This window comes from Gasterosteus aculeatus, chromosome 14 (genome assembly GCF_964276395.1).
Source record: "Gasterosteus aculeatus chromosome 14, fGasAcu3.hap1.1, whole genome shotgun sequence".
Lineage (NCBI taxonomy): Eukaryota > Metazoa > Chordata > Actinopteri > Perciformes > Gasterosteidae > Gasterosteus > Gasterosteus aculeatus.
In genome coordinates this window covers 2087646-2103277 of record NC_135702.1, presented here as the reverse complement: position 1 = coordinate 2103277, position 15632 = coordinate 2087646, and the positions used below count along the sequence as shown (strand labels likewise).

At 47.6% G+C, this 15632-nt stretch overlaps 2 protein-coding genes across 5 annotated transcripts; one reads left to right on the top strand and one right to left on the bottom strand.

Moving 5' to 3' along the window:
• Positions 1-24: 24 nt before the first annotated feature.
• Positions 25-6141, bottom strand: LOC120831700 (3-hydroxy-3-methylglutaryl-coenzyme A reductase). 2 transcript variants are annotated; one of them, XM_040197366.2, is made up of 20 exons: positions 5785-6141; positions 5434-5618; positions 5225-5336; positions 5042-5129; positions 4534-4618; positions 4328-4433; positions 4135-4241; positions 3900-4019; positions 3652-3785; positions 3157-3413; positions 2939-3066; positions 2668-2862; positions 2225-2383; positions 1953-2110; positions 1761-1866; positions 1500-1670; positions 1249-1389; positions 788-946; positions 538-692; positions 25-454 (listed from the first exon to the last, which is right to left on the bottom strand). In XM_040197366.2, exons 2-20 carry the CDS (start codon positions 5596-5598, stop codon positions 415-417), a joined length of 2586 nt encoding a protein of 861 aa, XP_040053300.2. In that variant the 5' UTR covers positions 5599-5618; positions 5785-6141; the 3' UTR covers positions 25-414. The 2 variants fall into 2 exon arrangements, with proteins under 2 accessions (XP_040053300.2, XP_040053301.2); XM_040197367.2 differs by having other exon boundaries at positions 6020-6137.
• A 3202-nt stretch (positions 6142-9343) lies between these two features.
• LOC120831729 (beta-1,3-galactosyl-O-glycosyl-glycoprotein beta-1,6-N-acetylglucosaminyltransferase 4) lies at positions 9344-13732 on the top strand. 3 transcript variants are annotated; one of them, XM_040197439.2, is made up of 3 exons: positions 9344-11324; positions 11416-11457; positions 12304-13732. In XM_040197439.2, exons 1-3 carry the CDS (start codon positions 11290-11292, stop codon positions 13571-13573), a joined length of 1347 nt encoding a protein of 448 aa, XP_040053373.2. In that variant the 5' UTR covers positions 9344-11289; the 3' UTR covers positions 13574-13732. The 3 variants fall into 3 exon arrangements, with proteins under 3 accessions (XP_040053373.2, XP_040053371.2, XP_040053374.2); XM_040197437.2 differs by having other exon boundaries at positions 11401-11457; XM_040197440.2 differs by lacking the exons at positions 9344-11324; positions 11416-11457 and adding an exon at positions 11616-11851.
• Positions 13733-15632: the final 1900 nt, after the last annotated feature.

Below are 15632 nucleotides of genomic sequence, written 5' to 3'. Positions count from 1 at the left end.
ATAAAAACGCTAATTATCTTCAAATTGTTAGATATCGAGATGCTCGTTGATTTATTAAAAAGAAAAAAATACAATCTTTGAAAAGGCTTGAAATTGAATATTCTAGAACATGAAACGGTTCAACTTCGACAAACTAAAAGGCCACAAAGCTTCCAAAAAAACATTTAATGGCGTGCCACTTTATTACATTAAGTATGGCTTTGAGTTTCTATTTGTCAGCAGTCAGTGTCTGTCTTCATGTGCAGTATACACGGTATACGGAGCTTCAATGAGCAGCGACATTCAGCCAGCGGGTCGGCTTTTAGGAAACACGGGCGCGTCTCAACGAGCAGAGATCCATTTATCAGAGCAAAAACACTCCAATGGTAACATAACGGCGCGGGGACGTCCGGCCCCGACGGCCCACAGGCGACCTCACGCCGACGAAAGTGTTTCTGAGAGGTTCGTTTTGGATCTGGAAACCAAAAAGTGTGAAAAATATTAGAAAATAAAACAAACTCAAACTCATGGCGTCTGTGGCGACGTGAACTATCCGACCTGTTGTGGACCATGTGGCTCTTGACGAGGTGTCCGGCTGCCAGGGCGGCCATCAGGGACAGCTCCCCGGCCAGCACCGTGGCACAAACCACGCGGGCCAGCTGGCGGGCGTTGTCACCCGGCTCGCCGGCGCTGGTGCCCTGGACCCCCAGCATCTAAGGGACGACGCGTCACCAGGCTTATGTTTGCGTATTCAGCACTTGTTGCCTCTGAATTTCTAAATAAAAAATAAAAAAATGAAGCCAGGTACCTGCAGACAGGCCTGCTGCGGCGCCAGGTTGGTGCCGCCCCCCACCGTGCCCAGCTCTATGGAGGGCATGGTGCAGCTGATGTACAGGTCCTCTCCTCCCGCCCCCGCAGCCTCCATCTGGGTGATGCAGTTGGAGCTCCCCACCGTCTGAGCCGGGTCCTGAAACGAGCCAAACGGTCAGCTGACGACGCCATGTTGACCCCTTTGACCTTTGACCGGAGCGTCATAGTCGGCAGATGGATTATGTTCTGTTTCTAGAATCCATACTACTACATACAATAACCTTTCTTTTGATGTAACTGGTATTTGTTCATATTGTATCAGATAATTCTGCCTGGTATTACTCGTTATACAACAACCAATACATTTAAAACAACCAGTATTTTTGTCTGGATCCTTTACCACTTTGTGTGTGTGTTCAGTGTCTGAAGCATGTAGAGTGACCCCCCCCCCCCCCTCACCTGTCCACAGGCGATGTAGATGGCTGCTACTATGTTGGCAGCGTGAGCATTAAAGCCCCCGATGCTGCCGGCCATCGCCGAGCCCACCAGGTTCTTGTTGATGTTCAGCTCCACCAGAGAAGCGGTGCTGCTTTTCAACACCTGTTCACACACACACACAGAAACACACACACACACACGATTTGTTTCAGCAGGGAACGTATGATTTAAAAACAACACGTGAACTGAAGGAATAAATTCCTCGTCTTTACCTCCCGGACCACGGCGGCAGGGACGGTGGCCTCGCACACGGCGGACTTTCCCCGACCCAGGACCCAGTTGATGGCTGCGGACTTCTTGTCGGTGCAATAGTTGCCGCTGACCGAGAGCACCTCCACATCTGGATGCTGCTGCGTGAGTCTTTGCAGAGCGTGCTCCGTCCCCTGAGGGAAAAACAACGACCTGTTTACGCACCGCAGGGGGGGGAAAAAAAAGTGGGTTGCCTGAAAACAGGAGCGAAGACGCTGCTGCACCTTGGAGAGCATGTTCATGCCCATGGCGTCCCCCGTCTGAGACTGGAAGCGGATGTACAGATTCCTCCCCGCTAAGCCCACCAGCAGCTTCTCCAGGCGGGCAAACCTGCCGGAGGACGAGATGAACATCATCTGTATGCGCGATCGCAGCAGGACGGAAAACCTGCGACCCCTAAAGCGTTTTCCTCCGACCTGCTGCTCTGGTCGAAAACATCTCGCATGGCAGCGAACCCCTCCGGGGTCTCCAGCCAGACTTTGACCTCCGCCGCCCGGCAGGCCGAGGGCAGCCTCACCACAGGGCCCCGGGTCATGCTGTCAGCCAGGATCCTGCTGTGGCAGCCCCCGCTCAGCTGAACAGGACGAGAAGAGTCAGAACACACACACACACACACACACACACACACACAGATATCCACCCCCACTCACAGAGAGAGAGAGATATCCCCCCCCCCCCCCCCACTCACAGAGAGCGCCCTGCATCCTCTGTTGGTGCTGGCCACCAGGCAACCCTCTGTGGTCGCCATGGGAACGTAAAAATGCTTCTCGTCCAAGAGGAGGGGACCGGCCACGCCCACTGGCACCGGGATGTAACCAATGACATTCTCACAGCAGGTTCCCATCACCTAGGGGGCGGGACAAACAAGCAGAACATCTGATTTGTGCTTGTAGGTCATTTATTATCTTAGATTTGGACATTTAGATATGGAATACGTGTTGCTTTTAGAGGCTTTTTCAGAGTTCAGACCTGATCATATTATTCATAAAGTTAAAGGAGAATGACACTTGATCTTTTGAGAACTTCTCACGGTCTTGACTTCAAGCCTCCCCTCATCCTAAAATGAGTTTTATCATCATCATCAAGTAGATGCAGCGCCGCACGGAGGGGCTGTAGAAACGTGCCCAGTACCTTAGAGTAGTCGTATTCCTTGTAAGGAAGAGAAGCCAAAGCAGAGAGAACAGGCAGTTTGGGGGACAGCATGTCCCTCCGGATGGCCACGCCCCTCTCCGGAGTCTCCAGGACCGATTCCAGTTTGTAGTTGAGGATGTTGCGCGAGGACACCAGGTTCATCACCTCTTTGTCGCTGAGAAGCCGAGGCCCCCTCTGCAGGGCAACAGACCGGCTCCATCAAACAAGTCCACAAGTCCACGAGAACATTCGCGCCCGTGCATGGGCCTACCTGAGGATCCGAGAGGATGGCCACGCACTCCTCCAGCGGCCGCGCCTCGGGAGCCCGCCTGCCTTCAGGGGTCTGAGCGAGAGACTCCTCAAAACAAGGAGCGCGGGGGCCGCTCTCCGGGGGGGCCGCTGCGGAGGAAGGCAAAGAGTCACGCTAAGCAACAAAGAGGTCCCCTCGGCGTGTTTGCTTTTCCCCTCGGTGGCGACTACAAGCCTCACCCCTCTCGCTGTAAGCCGCGTCGGTCTCGGGGGGGCCCCCGCGGTCGGAGGCGGCGCCGGCGGTCGCCCGGGGTTTCGGGGCCGGCGGTTCCCACCTGCGGACGTCCCCCTCCACGCCGGGCCTCTGGGTGGCAGGAGAGCTGGTGATGGGACTCATGAGGGACAGCGAGGACTCCGTCTCCGTCTGCTCGAAGAAGACGTACTTCACGGCCAGGAGCAGAGCGAGGCCGAGAGTTATCACCTGCTCCAGGTGCATGCTGGGGAGGCACAGCCTGCGTCAGTACAACTCGCCGCAGTGATACCACGAGGAATACAAATATACATTTTGAAGCAAAGTCAAATTGTTGGATATTCATATTCTTCTTTTCTTTCTAATACAAAGACGGCGAGTTCAGGACCATTTACAGATGATTACAGATGTTTACACCGACCTGCGTGTACCAATAGAGCTGCAGTTACTGCACAGGAGTCAACAGGGAAATGTGCCGCTGTTACCTGGTGAGCTTCAGGGGCCTCATAGTTCCACCAGAGGACATCTCATAGCGTTGGAGCCCCTCGGCCGAGCGGTTCTGACCCGGCTGCTCGGCTGCTAGTCGAGTGTGAGCGTGAACCAGGGCCAGGCTCAGAGACTGGGGAGGACGTGAAAAAGATCAATAAGCTGCTCTGTGACCTAAAAGAACCATTTAGCTTTGAAGCCCTTTTGAATAATACGGTCAGCACCAAGTTGGGTTTTTTTTTCTCACCATGATGATTTTAACCCTCTGGGTCACCGGATTGGGCTTGTTGTCCTCCTCCTCAGCCAGCACACGGGCAAAGTGGCTCAGCTGCCAGATTGGACGTCCCTCGCGACTCTCCCTGGACAACTACGCAGAGACAAACATGAGGACGCGCAGGGATCCGCCGGATACATCATCTAAAGAATCAACCCCGCGGTGCATTTCTGTCGGTGTATGTGAGGTAGACGTTGCTCATCCTCACCTCCAGGACGAGGGACACGCACGCAGGGAAGAAGGTCATGAAGACAAAGTAATTGGCCAGGACGGACATGCAGCCGAAACAACACATGATCTCCAACTGGGGCACGCCTGGAAGACAACGGCAGAGGTGATGGGTGTCATTTTACCGCTCAGCACGCCGCCACGGCGGAGTGTTAGAAAAGAAAAACGCTCACCCGACACGGTGCCAACCCCGATGACCAGACACTCCACCACGGCGTCCAGGGTGAAGGTGGGGCCCAGGATGGCCATGCCCTCAGAGATGTTCTCCCTCACCTCCTCCTGCACACAAGACACGCGGCCACCGCACCCGTCACCTTTCTTATCAATCAACACACAGCTCAACGTGGTGTGTGAGGGTGTGTGTGTGTGTGTGTGTTACCTGAGAGTTTGAGCTCAGGGCGAACTTGGCCAACGCACAGGCTTTGGACAGGTCAATGAGCAGGAGAAAGAACGGCAGAGCTTCACTGCAGGGGAGAGAGACACAAGTGTCAATCAGGGAATGTCCACGTGTCCACATTGTTGAAGAGCCAGAGGTCCACAAGGGACACTGCCTTTCCATTCCCACGGGTCACAGCGTCCTCTGTGAGATCTTTAATATCAGACCCGTCCTGGTTATGTTTCTCCTTCTAAATACAGCCGGAGGACACTGTGTATGCCACATGATCTATGTGATCTCAACAGCCATTATACGTGTTCTGATTCTGTTCTTCTATTAAAACTGTTAATGAAGAGGAGGTGAAAAGGACGAGAGAAACCTCAATCACACGCTAATGAAGAGGAGGTGAAAAGGACGAGAGAAACCTCAATCACACGCGGAATGACTTCAACGGCTGTTAGAAACCAGTGAGCCGTTTGTATCGATCCGCCGGCTGCGTTTGTTCACTTACTTAAGTCCCGTCAGCTCTTTCCCAAAGAAGTGGATCACCACTGTGCTGAAAATGAAGCTCGAAAACCCCGTGAACAATCCTGCAATACCTGCGAGGAGAGCAGATGTTGACGTTTAAAACATCTGTGAGGTCTTGTCACTGAGAAAGGGCTGTGGCCGAGCCGAGCCGGCTCTTCACACTGACCCAGAATATATTTGGAGCCCAGCTGCCGCAGATTCTTGAACTGGAAATAGATGTAAACGATGGCCATGCAGCGAGTGACGGTGAGGATGATTTCGCCGCTGCTGTGGACTTTCTGTAACACGAGCACAAACACCACATCAGTTCTTCGTATCCTGTGTTTACACTTGACATTAGCTGCCTGCACTCCCTCCTTGGCCGCTCGAACTCGCCTCCTCGACTTTGGGGCACTCGTTCCAGCTGCACATCTGGCTGCTGGCTGCCAGGTTGTGGTTCATCGACACCAGGCAGACGGTGAGGGCCAGGGTGCCCACGATCACCTCCCACGGGTGGGAGGCCACCAGCAGGCCGTGGAGCCTGAACAGACGCGCCAGCATGGTGCCGCCTCGTGTCGCCCCTGCATTTAAAAAACAATCGGAAAAGATGACGACAACATGACGCAATAATGACGTCCAACGGAAACGACCCAAGATGCTAACCTAGCAAACAACCACAACATAGCCTCGTATTCACAGCTAGCTACCACGAAAGACGAGCCTTTAGTTCAGAATACGCTGACTCACTCAAGGACTGTTCGACCGCGTGCACAAACAGAACACATCCGAGTTTAAGGCGACAGTTAGCGGTCTCTTCGGTTTAGCTGGCTGCGTCCTTAGCCGCTAACTCCCAGAGGCTATCGTTAGCATTGGCTAGCATTAGCTTCCGCCTGTGCGTAAACAAGGTCACTCCGCCGCTCCGCTCTTCGCGAACACGTCCACAGCTTCTGACCACACAAAAACGCCGGGGGGGGGCGCGTACGTTGGCGCGTGAGCTCCGGCGGGGTCAGAGAGTCCGGCCCTCGGCGACCGATCGCTCACTTCATCCTCAGCCAGCGACGCAGAGGATGACGACGCGGAAGTCCCAACGTCACGATGACGTCACTTTACCGACGTCACGGGGCGCGGTGGAAGGTGAAGCAGGGGTGAAGGCTGTGGAAAACCTCGGAAGTACATTTATATACACAGAGATGGAATATATGTTTTATATAAATACCCATTGATATACTTGTGATATATTTATATGTGTTTATACATATAATTACATAAATATAAACATCAATATTTAAAATGTTGCATTGTTATTTGAACTCTTATCATTACTCATTTTGTCACCAGTATTAACTGACACAGAGAGAGAGAGAGAGAGAGAGAGAGGAGAGGGTATTTAGAAATAATAAGTTTATTAATACGTTATTCCGACGGCGCAGGTACAGGCATTGAAACAAGTCCAGACCATGTACAGAATTTGAATATATATTTGCATATTACTACTTTGTTACCTATTGGACATATTTGGGGTTTTGCAGAAACAAGATGCAGTGCAGATGGTGTATACGGATGTATATAAACAAAATTACAAGTAGACTTTTATTTATACAATATTCACGAGCAGATTATCCAACCATGTATCCTATTAAAATAATTGCAACGCAACAAACCTTGTTACTCAAATTTGATTTGATTAAAGTCTGTCAGATGTCATCACTCCCATTGTGAGTTCACTGTCATTGTGCGGTGAGCTTTAGAATAGTCCATCATTCACACAGCTCTTCATCGCTCCGTGACGCAAATACAACATGTATTCTATACCTTCAATGAGCTGCTCTGTCCTCTGCTTGGTTTAGTCAAATGTTTGCCCGACTGTGAACCTGGCCCACAGTTTGATCTATTGAAAGCATCCAGTTCCCCAGCCCAAAAAAACCCACAGCACTTGTAATCTTTCTCCAGTCTACAAAAGGCCTGTGAAGTTAAATCCTTTGGGAACATCTAAGCAGATACTTCTGGAAGTTTTGAAGCAGACGTGAGCAGTTTGTAGCAGTGAGAGATTGTTGATATCAAACATTTACTCGATGCAGTGTTATTGTGTCTTACCAACAGTTTCAAAGGCCTTGAGGTATAACTGGTCCCTTTGCATACAACCGAATCACACCCTTTGTTTTATTTATTAACTTTATTCCTTTGTTCCTGTTAACTATAATAACTTTACACAACGTCAGTTGCACTTAGTTATATTTAATTTACTATTGACTTACGGAGCTTCTATTGCTTCACTGCGGTCAAGCCAGCCTCCACTTTGGAAAACACAGTCAAGCCTGCCCGCAGGTTAGTTTGCTGTACGCGTTTATACTAGAGGTTACGGTAGTGGAAAGAACTGACTTCAAAATAAGAGCACTTTCACTGAACGTGCACCTCATTCAATAAGTCTGTAACTCATATATAAATGTGATAATACCTTAGAAAAACAGTGAAATAGAAAAGTTAGGATACACAGTCTACAAATAACTTTAAACACAAAATAATAATTACTGCATGCAAACTATTGGCGGAAAAATGTAGTTTCAATTGTGTAATTACTTATTCAGATGTACCATTTAAAAATTAAAGCCTGTCAAAATGTCATACATTAACCAATTTCCTTTATAATCTCATTCACAGGCCAATTTATGATCAATTTCAGATTAGATTTAAAAGGAAACAATCAATAGTTGCATAATGACTTGCTCATATGTACTTTCTGATGTGCCCTGTTTTTGTTTAGTCTCGTTTCTTTGTTGTTTTTGTAACGTGGAGAAAACAAAAAAAACAGTTGTAAAAAAAAATTGATACATAATTATTCCACTTCAGGCTAATAGTACCCAACCCCAAGGTGTGACTCAGTGATAACCGGGACTGATGTACCATTTCAGAATTAAAGCCTGTCAAAATGTCATACATTTACCAACTTTCTCTAAAATATCCTTCCCGAGCCAACTTCTGATCAATTTTAGATTAGATTTCAAAGGAAACAATCAAAAGTTACATAATAATTCAACTTGTACCACCTTGAGATTGTCTACTATCAGCCTGAAGTGGAGGTACTATGTAACTGTTGATTATTGCCTTTAAATGCCATGTAAAATTGACAAGAAGTTGGCTCATGCAGGGCTGTAGTGGAGGGTAAACGCACGTAAACGCCGTTTACGCACCTCTGGAATTTTGGAAATAGCGTTTACGCACCTATAAGTGGCGTTCACGCACCTCAAAGTTCCCTGCGCCTTGTATTCTTCCGTTGGAATAATCCGAAATAAACTTGGTGTAACTTTAAAACAGCTAAGACTACGTTTCCTATTGTTGAACATATAAACGCCGTAGTCTGAATCATGTTCATCTGCGCTGTATTACGGTCTGGACAAGAAAAACGTCTGGTGACGCGCGCACATAATTAGGAGAAAATCCAGTCAATGTTGAAAGGCTCTGCGTCCCCTGTCATCACGAGCGGGGAGCAAAGCTGTTGCTTCACTGAATAGGCCTATATGCTTAATCAATTATTTTAAGTCATGAAAGGTGTAGAGTAGCCTGTAAGCGTTAGAAAACAAGTCAGTTCTCAATGTGAAAACAAAACATGCTGTAGGCTATTTATTATGACACAGGTAGTACATGAGTGTTCCTTTAACTTATGTTGTCAGTGTAATTGACAGGCTGCTCAACTGGTTAACTCTGAAATTCAACATATTTTTTCAGGAAGTGAGAGGACAGGCAATGATGCAGAGAGCACAGGGAGAGGAGAAACACCAGGTCGAAGAGAGAGAGAAGCACAGAGGAGCCATGAACCCCAGAACGCGCGTTCTGGGGTTCTTCCCTGTACATGCTGCTGTGACACCAAAATTTCCCTCTTGAGGGATCAATAAAGTATATCTATTTGAATACATAATACAAAGTACATTACACAATTGAAATCACATGTTTTCCCTATATAATGTGTCCATTCCCCTGTTTTTGTAATGTATTATCATATTCATATAGGATTTACAGACTTATTAAATGAGTTTGACACGTTAATTGGAAATGCTCTTATTTTGAAGTCAGTTCTTTCCACTACCGTAACCTCTGGTATAAACGCGCACCGCGAAAGAACCTGCGGGCTGGCTTGACTGTGTTTCCCGAAGTGGAGGCTGACGTGACCGCAGTGTTACTAACCGACAGAAGCAACAGACGCTCATTACCGTCTTAACCCTTAGATGCACGAGTGACTGGACCCTACACTCTTCCATAAGTGGGTCAAAAATGACCCATATTAGAATCTATGTGTTTTTATGCCATTTTTTGTCATTTTGGTTAAGAATAATCACTAATATAATATTTAGTATTATATTTAGGACCACAGAAGAATGATTTCATGTCTGAACTGCATTCAGTGATGTCTCATCACTGAATGCTGCTTCCTTCCTGTGGCTGAGTTGTGGCTTTTGTCACCCCACACCTTTCCATTGCTTCAAGAATTGGGTTTGCAGTTGGGGCAGCCTTCCAGTCGACTCCTCATGTGTGGTGTGACAAGCTCCTTTGAGAGCTCTTTGAGGAAGAGCCGTTGTACATTGAATTCTGAGTGCTGAGCCGTGAAAAAGGTGTAGGCATTCAGGGTGGCGATGTCAATTATGTTGTACCACAGCACCATGGGCCACCTCTGTGTTTGGTGCTTGCAGGTGTAGGTGCCAACCATCTGGTCAGTGGTGTCTCCACCTCCTTTCGTCTTGTTGTAATATGTGATCACTTCTGTTTTATTCTTTCTGCTATTTTCATCCACTTCTTTGTCGTGGTGCATCGTGCTTAGGAGCACAACCGCTTTTCCTTTCTTTCTGACAAAGCTGACCACGGTAAGGCTGTCGTTGAATCCAAACTCTTTGCTGTGAACCTCCCTGGACTTGGAAGGCTTCATCAGAGGAGGGATGTCTGGCTTGTTCTGACGTAGAGTCCCCACAATAGTGGGATCCTTCTCCAGGAGATGCTGCGCAAGAGGCACACTGGTGAAAAAGTTATCCATGGTGATGTTGCGACCTGTGTTTCTAAATCTACTACACAACTGCTGGACAATGTTTTCCCCCAGATTCTTCTGAACTTCTTCCCCTGGTTGTCTCCCCGTGTAAACTATACCATCTATTGCATAGGGGATGCGTGCATCACAAACCCAGAAGATCTTTAGGCCGTATTTGGCGGGCTTGCTTGGCATGTACTATAGAAACTTGCACCTACCCCTGAATGGCACAAGCTGTTCGAAAACAATCTTCCTGAGGGTTGACACGTCTGATATAGTCTGTGTGGTCCACAGTCAAATGTATTCCTGACAGCCACAGTTGATAAGAATCAAAGGTTCCCATTGGATTCCATAGAAAATGCATGCGGGTCATTTTTGACCCAATTATGGAAGCTTGGGGTAGTAATACAAAAACTACAATTTCTTAAAATGTATAACAGGTAAGTTAAAAATGTAAATGGAATTATATCAAAAACATGTTTTTTGAGGAATACCTGGAATATGAAATAATAACAATTTTTCATTACGAAGATATTTCAAGAAAACAACCTCATCGGGTCATTTTTGACCCACTTGTGCATCTAAGGTCGTTATGAGCTGCAGCAGCTCGTCAGGTCGCCATCGTGCCTCCAGTGTGATTCGAGTCGATGTTACTTAAAGACGAAGATGTGGATAGATGCATTTTAAATACACATGTGACGTAGAAAACAATGGATCACTCCACCACATGGAGTGACACACAGACACTTCTTGAAAAGACGTTTCCGCTTGATCGGAACAGCAGGTTTGAATGCAGGTTTTGCGGGTTTACAGAAGTCTCCACTCCCCTTTCGAGTGGAGTTTAGTTCCAGTTTCATGTTTGTTTCATCCTTTTACCAGTTCTCCCTCTTTTCTTGGATTATTAGATCGGTCGTTTACGCACAACTGCGCCCGTTCAATTATACGTTGTGTGACCTCTTACTTAATCATCACAACGTCAAACAACAATGTATCTGTGGATCGTGTCTATAATTAATTCAGTATAACGTTCCCTGTGAGCTCCTCCCTCTCTCGTTTTCCGGTTATGTGTCCTCCCGCACAAGAAAGTGAACGCAGGCGGACGATCAGCTTGTTTCTTTGTTCTTCTTTACTTTTTTTTAATGGTTTAATCGGAAGAAAATTAAATTTCGGTCTGCAGCTCGACGAAAGCTGGCCCCTCCATCCCATGTCGCCCGAGTCGCGTGTAAGAAGAGGAAAGATACATGTTATGTTACCGCATACATTTCTCCAGCAATCGGTAAGTTCTAGGATAATATGTATTATTAAATAGCTTTGTTGAACATAACCCGGTGAATTCCTCCCCGTTTTGACAGTCTTCCAACTTTTAGGGCTGTGCGTTTTGCAGATCGATTCCTGCGCATGCGGCAAAGGTGAGCGCGTATTCTTAATCTTTGTTACACTACATCACATGAAACTGAGCTGACGCTTTCATCCAAAGCCACTAATGTTGCGTTCACACCGAAAGCGACGGCTGGGAGGGGGCGTGGCTTATCTCCGTTACTTGCCCCCGTGAAGTGATCCGCTATCCGCCCCGGCAACGAATAACCACTAGTTATGCGCTTTGTTTGTTGTACGAAGTACGAAGACGGAGAACAGCGCACAAGAACGAAACGAACCGCGATCGGTGTTGCGTTCGGGTTCGTGACATCATCCGTCGCCGCACGCAGCTCGAGTTTCACCGACTCCTCCGGCCGGGTGACCGCGGCCTCCAGCGCGGCTTCAGGCGGACCAGCAGCCGGTCTGATGACCTGTTGTGTCGGATCGGTGCGTCACACAAACTAACGCACGGGCGTTCAGTGTCAGCTGTGTGTGTGTGTGTGTGTGTGTGTGTGTGTGTGTGTGTGTGTGTGTGTGTGTGTGTGTGTGGCAGTTTAATAACGTGTATTCTCCAGCGCGGCATCTCAACGCTGATTGGCTTTCGCGAGACAGCGCGAAAAGCGATTTATTCGCTTCGCTCGTTTCGCTTTTTCGCGTCATTGACTTTATATGGAATCTACTTGCGCGAATAATTCGCCTCGCTTGTGGTGTGAACGCAGCGTTATTACAATAAGTGCATTCAGCCGCACAGGGGAACAAACTCGGACCAGCAACGAAACAAGGACGTGCTTTCATCAAATGTTTATTTATGCTTCAGTCACATCCCAAAGTTCTGCTTTTCCTGTGAGTTTCTCGTTTTATGTCGATAAAAAAGCGACGCCTGGTTCCTCTCCCCACAGAATGAAACTAAGATGCGTCATTTGTTGCCTCTTCCTCCTGTCCTCCTCGGGCGTCCTGCTGATGCTCAGCGTGAAGTACAGCAACGTCACAGAGTACTTCCCTCCCTCAGCGTCCCCAGAAAGCCATCCGATATATCAGAAGTACAACATTAACTGCCAGGCTATCTACGACTTGGACCCAGCGGAGGTGGGCAAGTCGATGGTCATCAGGCGGAAACATGTCGTGGAGAACCAGGAGGAAACTCTGGTTAACCTCACCTCTAACTGCTCATTATTTATCAAGTCCAGAGGTTACGATGACGTGTGCGTCTCAGAGGGGGAGAGAGACTTTCCTCTCGCTTACTCTCTGGTCGTGCACAAATCTGCAGTGATGGTAGAGAGACTCATCAAAGCCGTGTACACCCCCAGAAACATCTACTGTATCCACTACGATCAAAAGTCTCCGCCGCTGTTCATCTCAGCCATGGAGGGTCTGGCCCGCTGTTTGCCCAACGTCTTCATCGCCTCCAAGCGAGAGTCCATCTTTTACGGAGGCATCAGTCGACTGAAAGCTGATCTCAACTGTCTGTCCGACCTTCTGGCGTCAGAGGTCAAGTGGAAGTACGTCATCAACCTCTGTGGCCAAGATTTCCCCCTCAGGTCCAACATCGAGCTGGTGTCGGAGCTGAGGAGGTTGAACGGGGCCAACATGCTGGAGACAAGCCGCCCCACCACTTTGAAGATGCAAAGGTTCATCCTTCACCACGAGCTGAGGGACGCCAACTTCGAATACAAAAAGATGCCGGTGAAGACGGACCAGAGGAAGATCCCGCCGCCGCACGGCATCAAGGTGTTCTCCGGCAACGCCTACTTCATCCTGTCCCGGGACTTTGTCGCGCACTTGGATTCCTCGGCCGCGGTGAAGGACTTCCTGGCCTGGTCGGAGGACACCTTCAGCCCGGACGAACACTTCTGGGCCACGCTGGCGCGCCTGCCGGGCGTCCCCGGAGAGGTGGCCAGGACGGAGCCCGACATCACGGACCTGCAGAGCAGGACCAGGCTGGTGAAGTGGGAGTACCTGGAGGGGAGCCTGTACCCACCCTGCTCGGGGAAACACGTCCGCAGCGTTTGTATCTACGGGGCAGCGGAGCTGCGTTGGTTGCTCAACTATGGTCACTGGTTCGCCAATAAGTTTGACCTCCAGGTGGACCCTGTTGTGGTCCAGTGCCTGGAGGAGAAGCTTGAGGAGAAACGAAGGTTGTTCCAGTCGGTAGCCTGTCGGGAGGGTTAACCAGTGGACTGCAGAGGTCAGTTCATTCATCAATGTTGATTAATCAGAAACAATTCTGATGATTTATTCCTTTTGGCGACTCCTCTGCTCCCATAGACGTCTATGAGGAAATGACTCTACTCTCTTCATTTATTCCCTCAGTAAACATTGTAAACACGAGTTTATCGTCTCAGTCTCTTGTTTCAAGTCTTCTTTAATACAGCACGATGTTAATTCAGTAAATGATGGTTCATGTAGAGCCCTATAGCTAGGCGGCGGGGCTATTGTGATTGACAGGTGATTCACCAGAGACATAAAAGACGCCTCTTCCTCTGACCTTGTTTTCAGGGTGTGTTGGAAGTTCAACAAAAATACCCCTGTCCTGCTATAAAGCCAAAGTGCGCTTGTCTTTCTAAGCGAACATCAATAATGAAAGTATTGTAGTCAGCAAAGTGTCCTTCTCTCTGACACTCAGTCGGCCTCCAGCCAGTTTCAATGGCCATAATAATGAGCATTTTCAAAAGATATTTTAACGTCCAACAAGAATGCAGTGCCAACATTTTGCACCACACCCAACCGTCTCTGCAGAAGTGTCAGATTACACCACCGATGGCACACATCTCTGCTGCTGGAGCCCTTCGTATCTGGTTGAGATGTTTTCCGGTCAAATCAATAAATAATACAAAAATATCTCCACACTTTGTAGTCATTTGGACCACATTTATCTTCACGTCTTCACAAGGTGGTGAGAGTTATTGTTATTGCACTTAAAGAAACTAAAAGGAACTTTCCTGTTAGTTTCACCCGACGTGGACGAAGGTTTTGCTAAAAACTATTTTAGGCCGTTTTGGCCAACTTCCATTAGTCCCTAAAGTGTGACACGACGGGAGAGAATACTGTTGGACTTGGAAGTTGAATTTGTTCAGAAATATTATGTGCAGAAAAGTATTTGTGTTGTGCTGCAAACTTTAACTGTGTCAGTGGCCCCAAAATATCTGTGTGAATAAATTCTTTACGTCAAGAGCAAACGTTCTAACCAACTAACTCTATAAAGAAATACTTATTATTTGAAGTTGAAGATATTAGCTTTAAAATAGAAGCAAACATCACCCTCAGTGGTATAAGAATTACATGGAGCAATTTGCAAAACAAAGTAATTTAAGTGAAGATTCTCGTTATAATTGCGCCAACATGTGTCATTATTGTAACCGATTATTGTGAGTTGCGGTTTCTCATCGTGACAGAAAGCAAAAAAAAGATTTCCTGTCCGACTTGTGTGCAGCTCGAGAGTAGAACTTTGCACACTGTCATAGTAACAGACCGGGTAGCAGGAGACCTGAGATAAGCTGCTTAGACAACAACGTGAACGTCTCTCCCTTTGGGATGTGGAAACACTCGCCTGTGGGTTTCTTCCATCAACATATCAAATAGAAACCGTGTTGCCTCATCAAATAATGAAACAAGAATACCAACGTTGGCTTGAAATGAATTTAGTAAGAAAATAAACAACAAGCAGTCACAGCTTTAATATGTAGCTTTTGACAAATACTAAAATAATCCCAGACAAAGTAAACAACAGAGACTAGAGGGAAACAGGAAGTCAGTAAAAACAGTTACACTATGTAAATATCAGGATAACAAAGTATCATATCAAAGTGTCAAATGACAAAACCTCTTATTTTCTGTAACCCGGTAACCATATTCACAAGACCCTTTTCGAAGGAAAAGCTCACTGACTTGTTGCTCAGTCGGGTTTTTTAACATACAGTGAGAGGAAACAGCTGGCGGGTTTTGGTGCAGCGGAGTGAGGACGTTACAAACCTCATTTCACTTTGTGTGGGGGAGAAGTCTGTGGCCACATAGTTCTTGTAATGAATACGACGGGTCAGTCATGAGACTTCGCCTTGTGAAAAAACCCTGCGTGTGAATGCCGCACGGTGAGGCATGAAGACGTGTTGATGCTTCTTTGTCAAAGTCAGATAAACGTTACAGATCGTCGCAGCGTTCGAAAAGAAAGCAGTTGAGAAATTTCGGTTCATTCCACAGCTGCAGATGAACAGCTGGCGTCATATAATGTATG

Coding starts and splice junctions, on each gene's coding strand:
- LOC120831700 (XM_040197366.2), bottom strand. CDS start 5,598: ATGCTGGCGCGTCTGTTCAGGCTCCACGGCCTGCTGGTGGCCTCCCAC. Junction 3,786..3,899: donor AGAGGGTTAAAATCATCATG/GTGAGAAAAAAA, acceptor CGTCCTCCCCAG/TCTCTGAGCCTGGCCCTGGT. Junction 1,867..1,952: donor GTTTTCGACCAGAGCAGCAG/GTCGGAGGAAAA, acceptor GTCCTCCGGCAG/GTTTGCCCGCCTGGAGAAGC.
- LOC120831729 (XM_040197437.2), top strand. CDS start 11,290: ATGTTATGTTACCGCATACATTTCTCCAGCAATCG. Junction 11,325..11,400: donor ATACATTTCTCCAGCAATCG/GTAAGTTCTAGG, acceptor CCGTTTTGACAG/TCTTCCAACTTTTAGGGCTG. Junction 11,458..12,303: donor TTCCTGCGCATGCGGCAAAG/GTGAGCGCGTAT, acceptor CTCTCCCCACAG/AATGAAACTAAGATGCGTCA.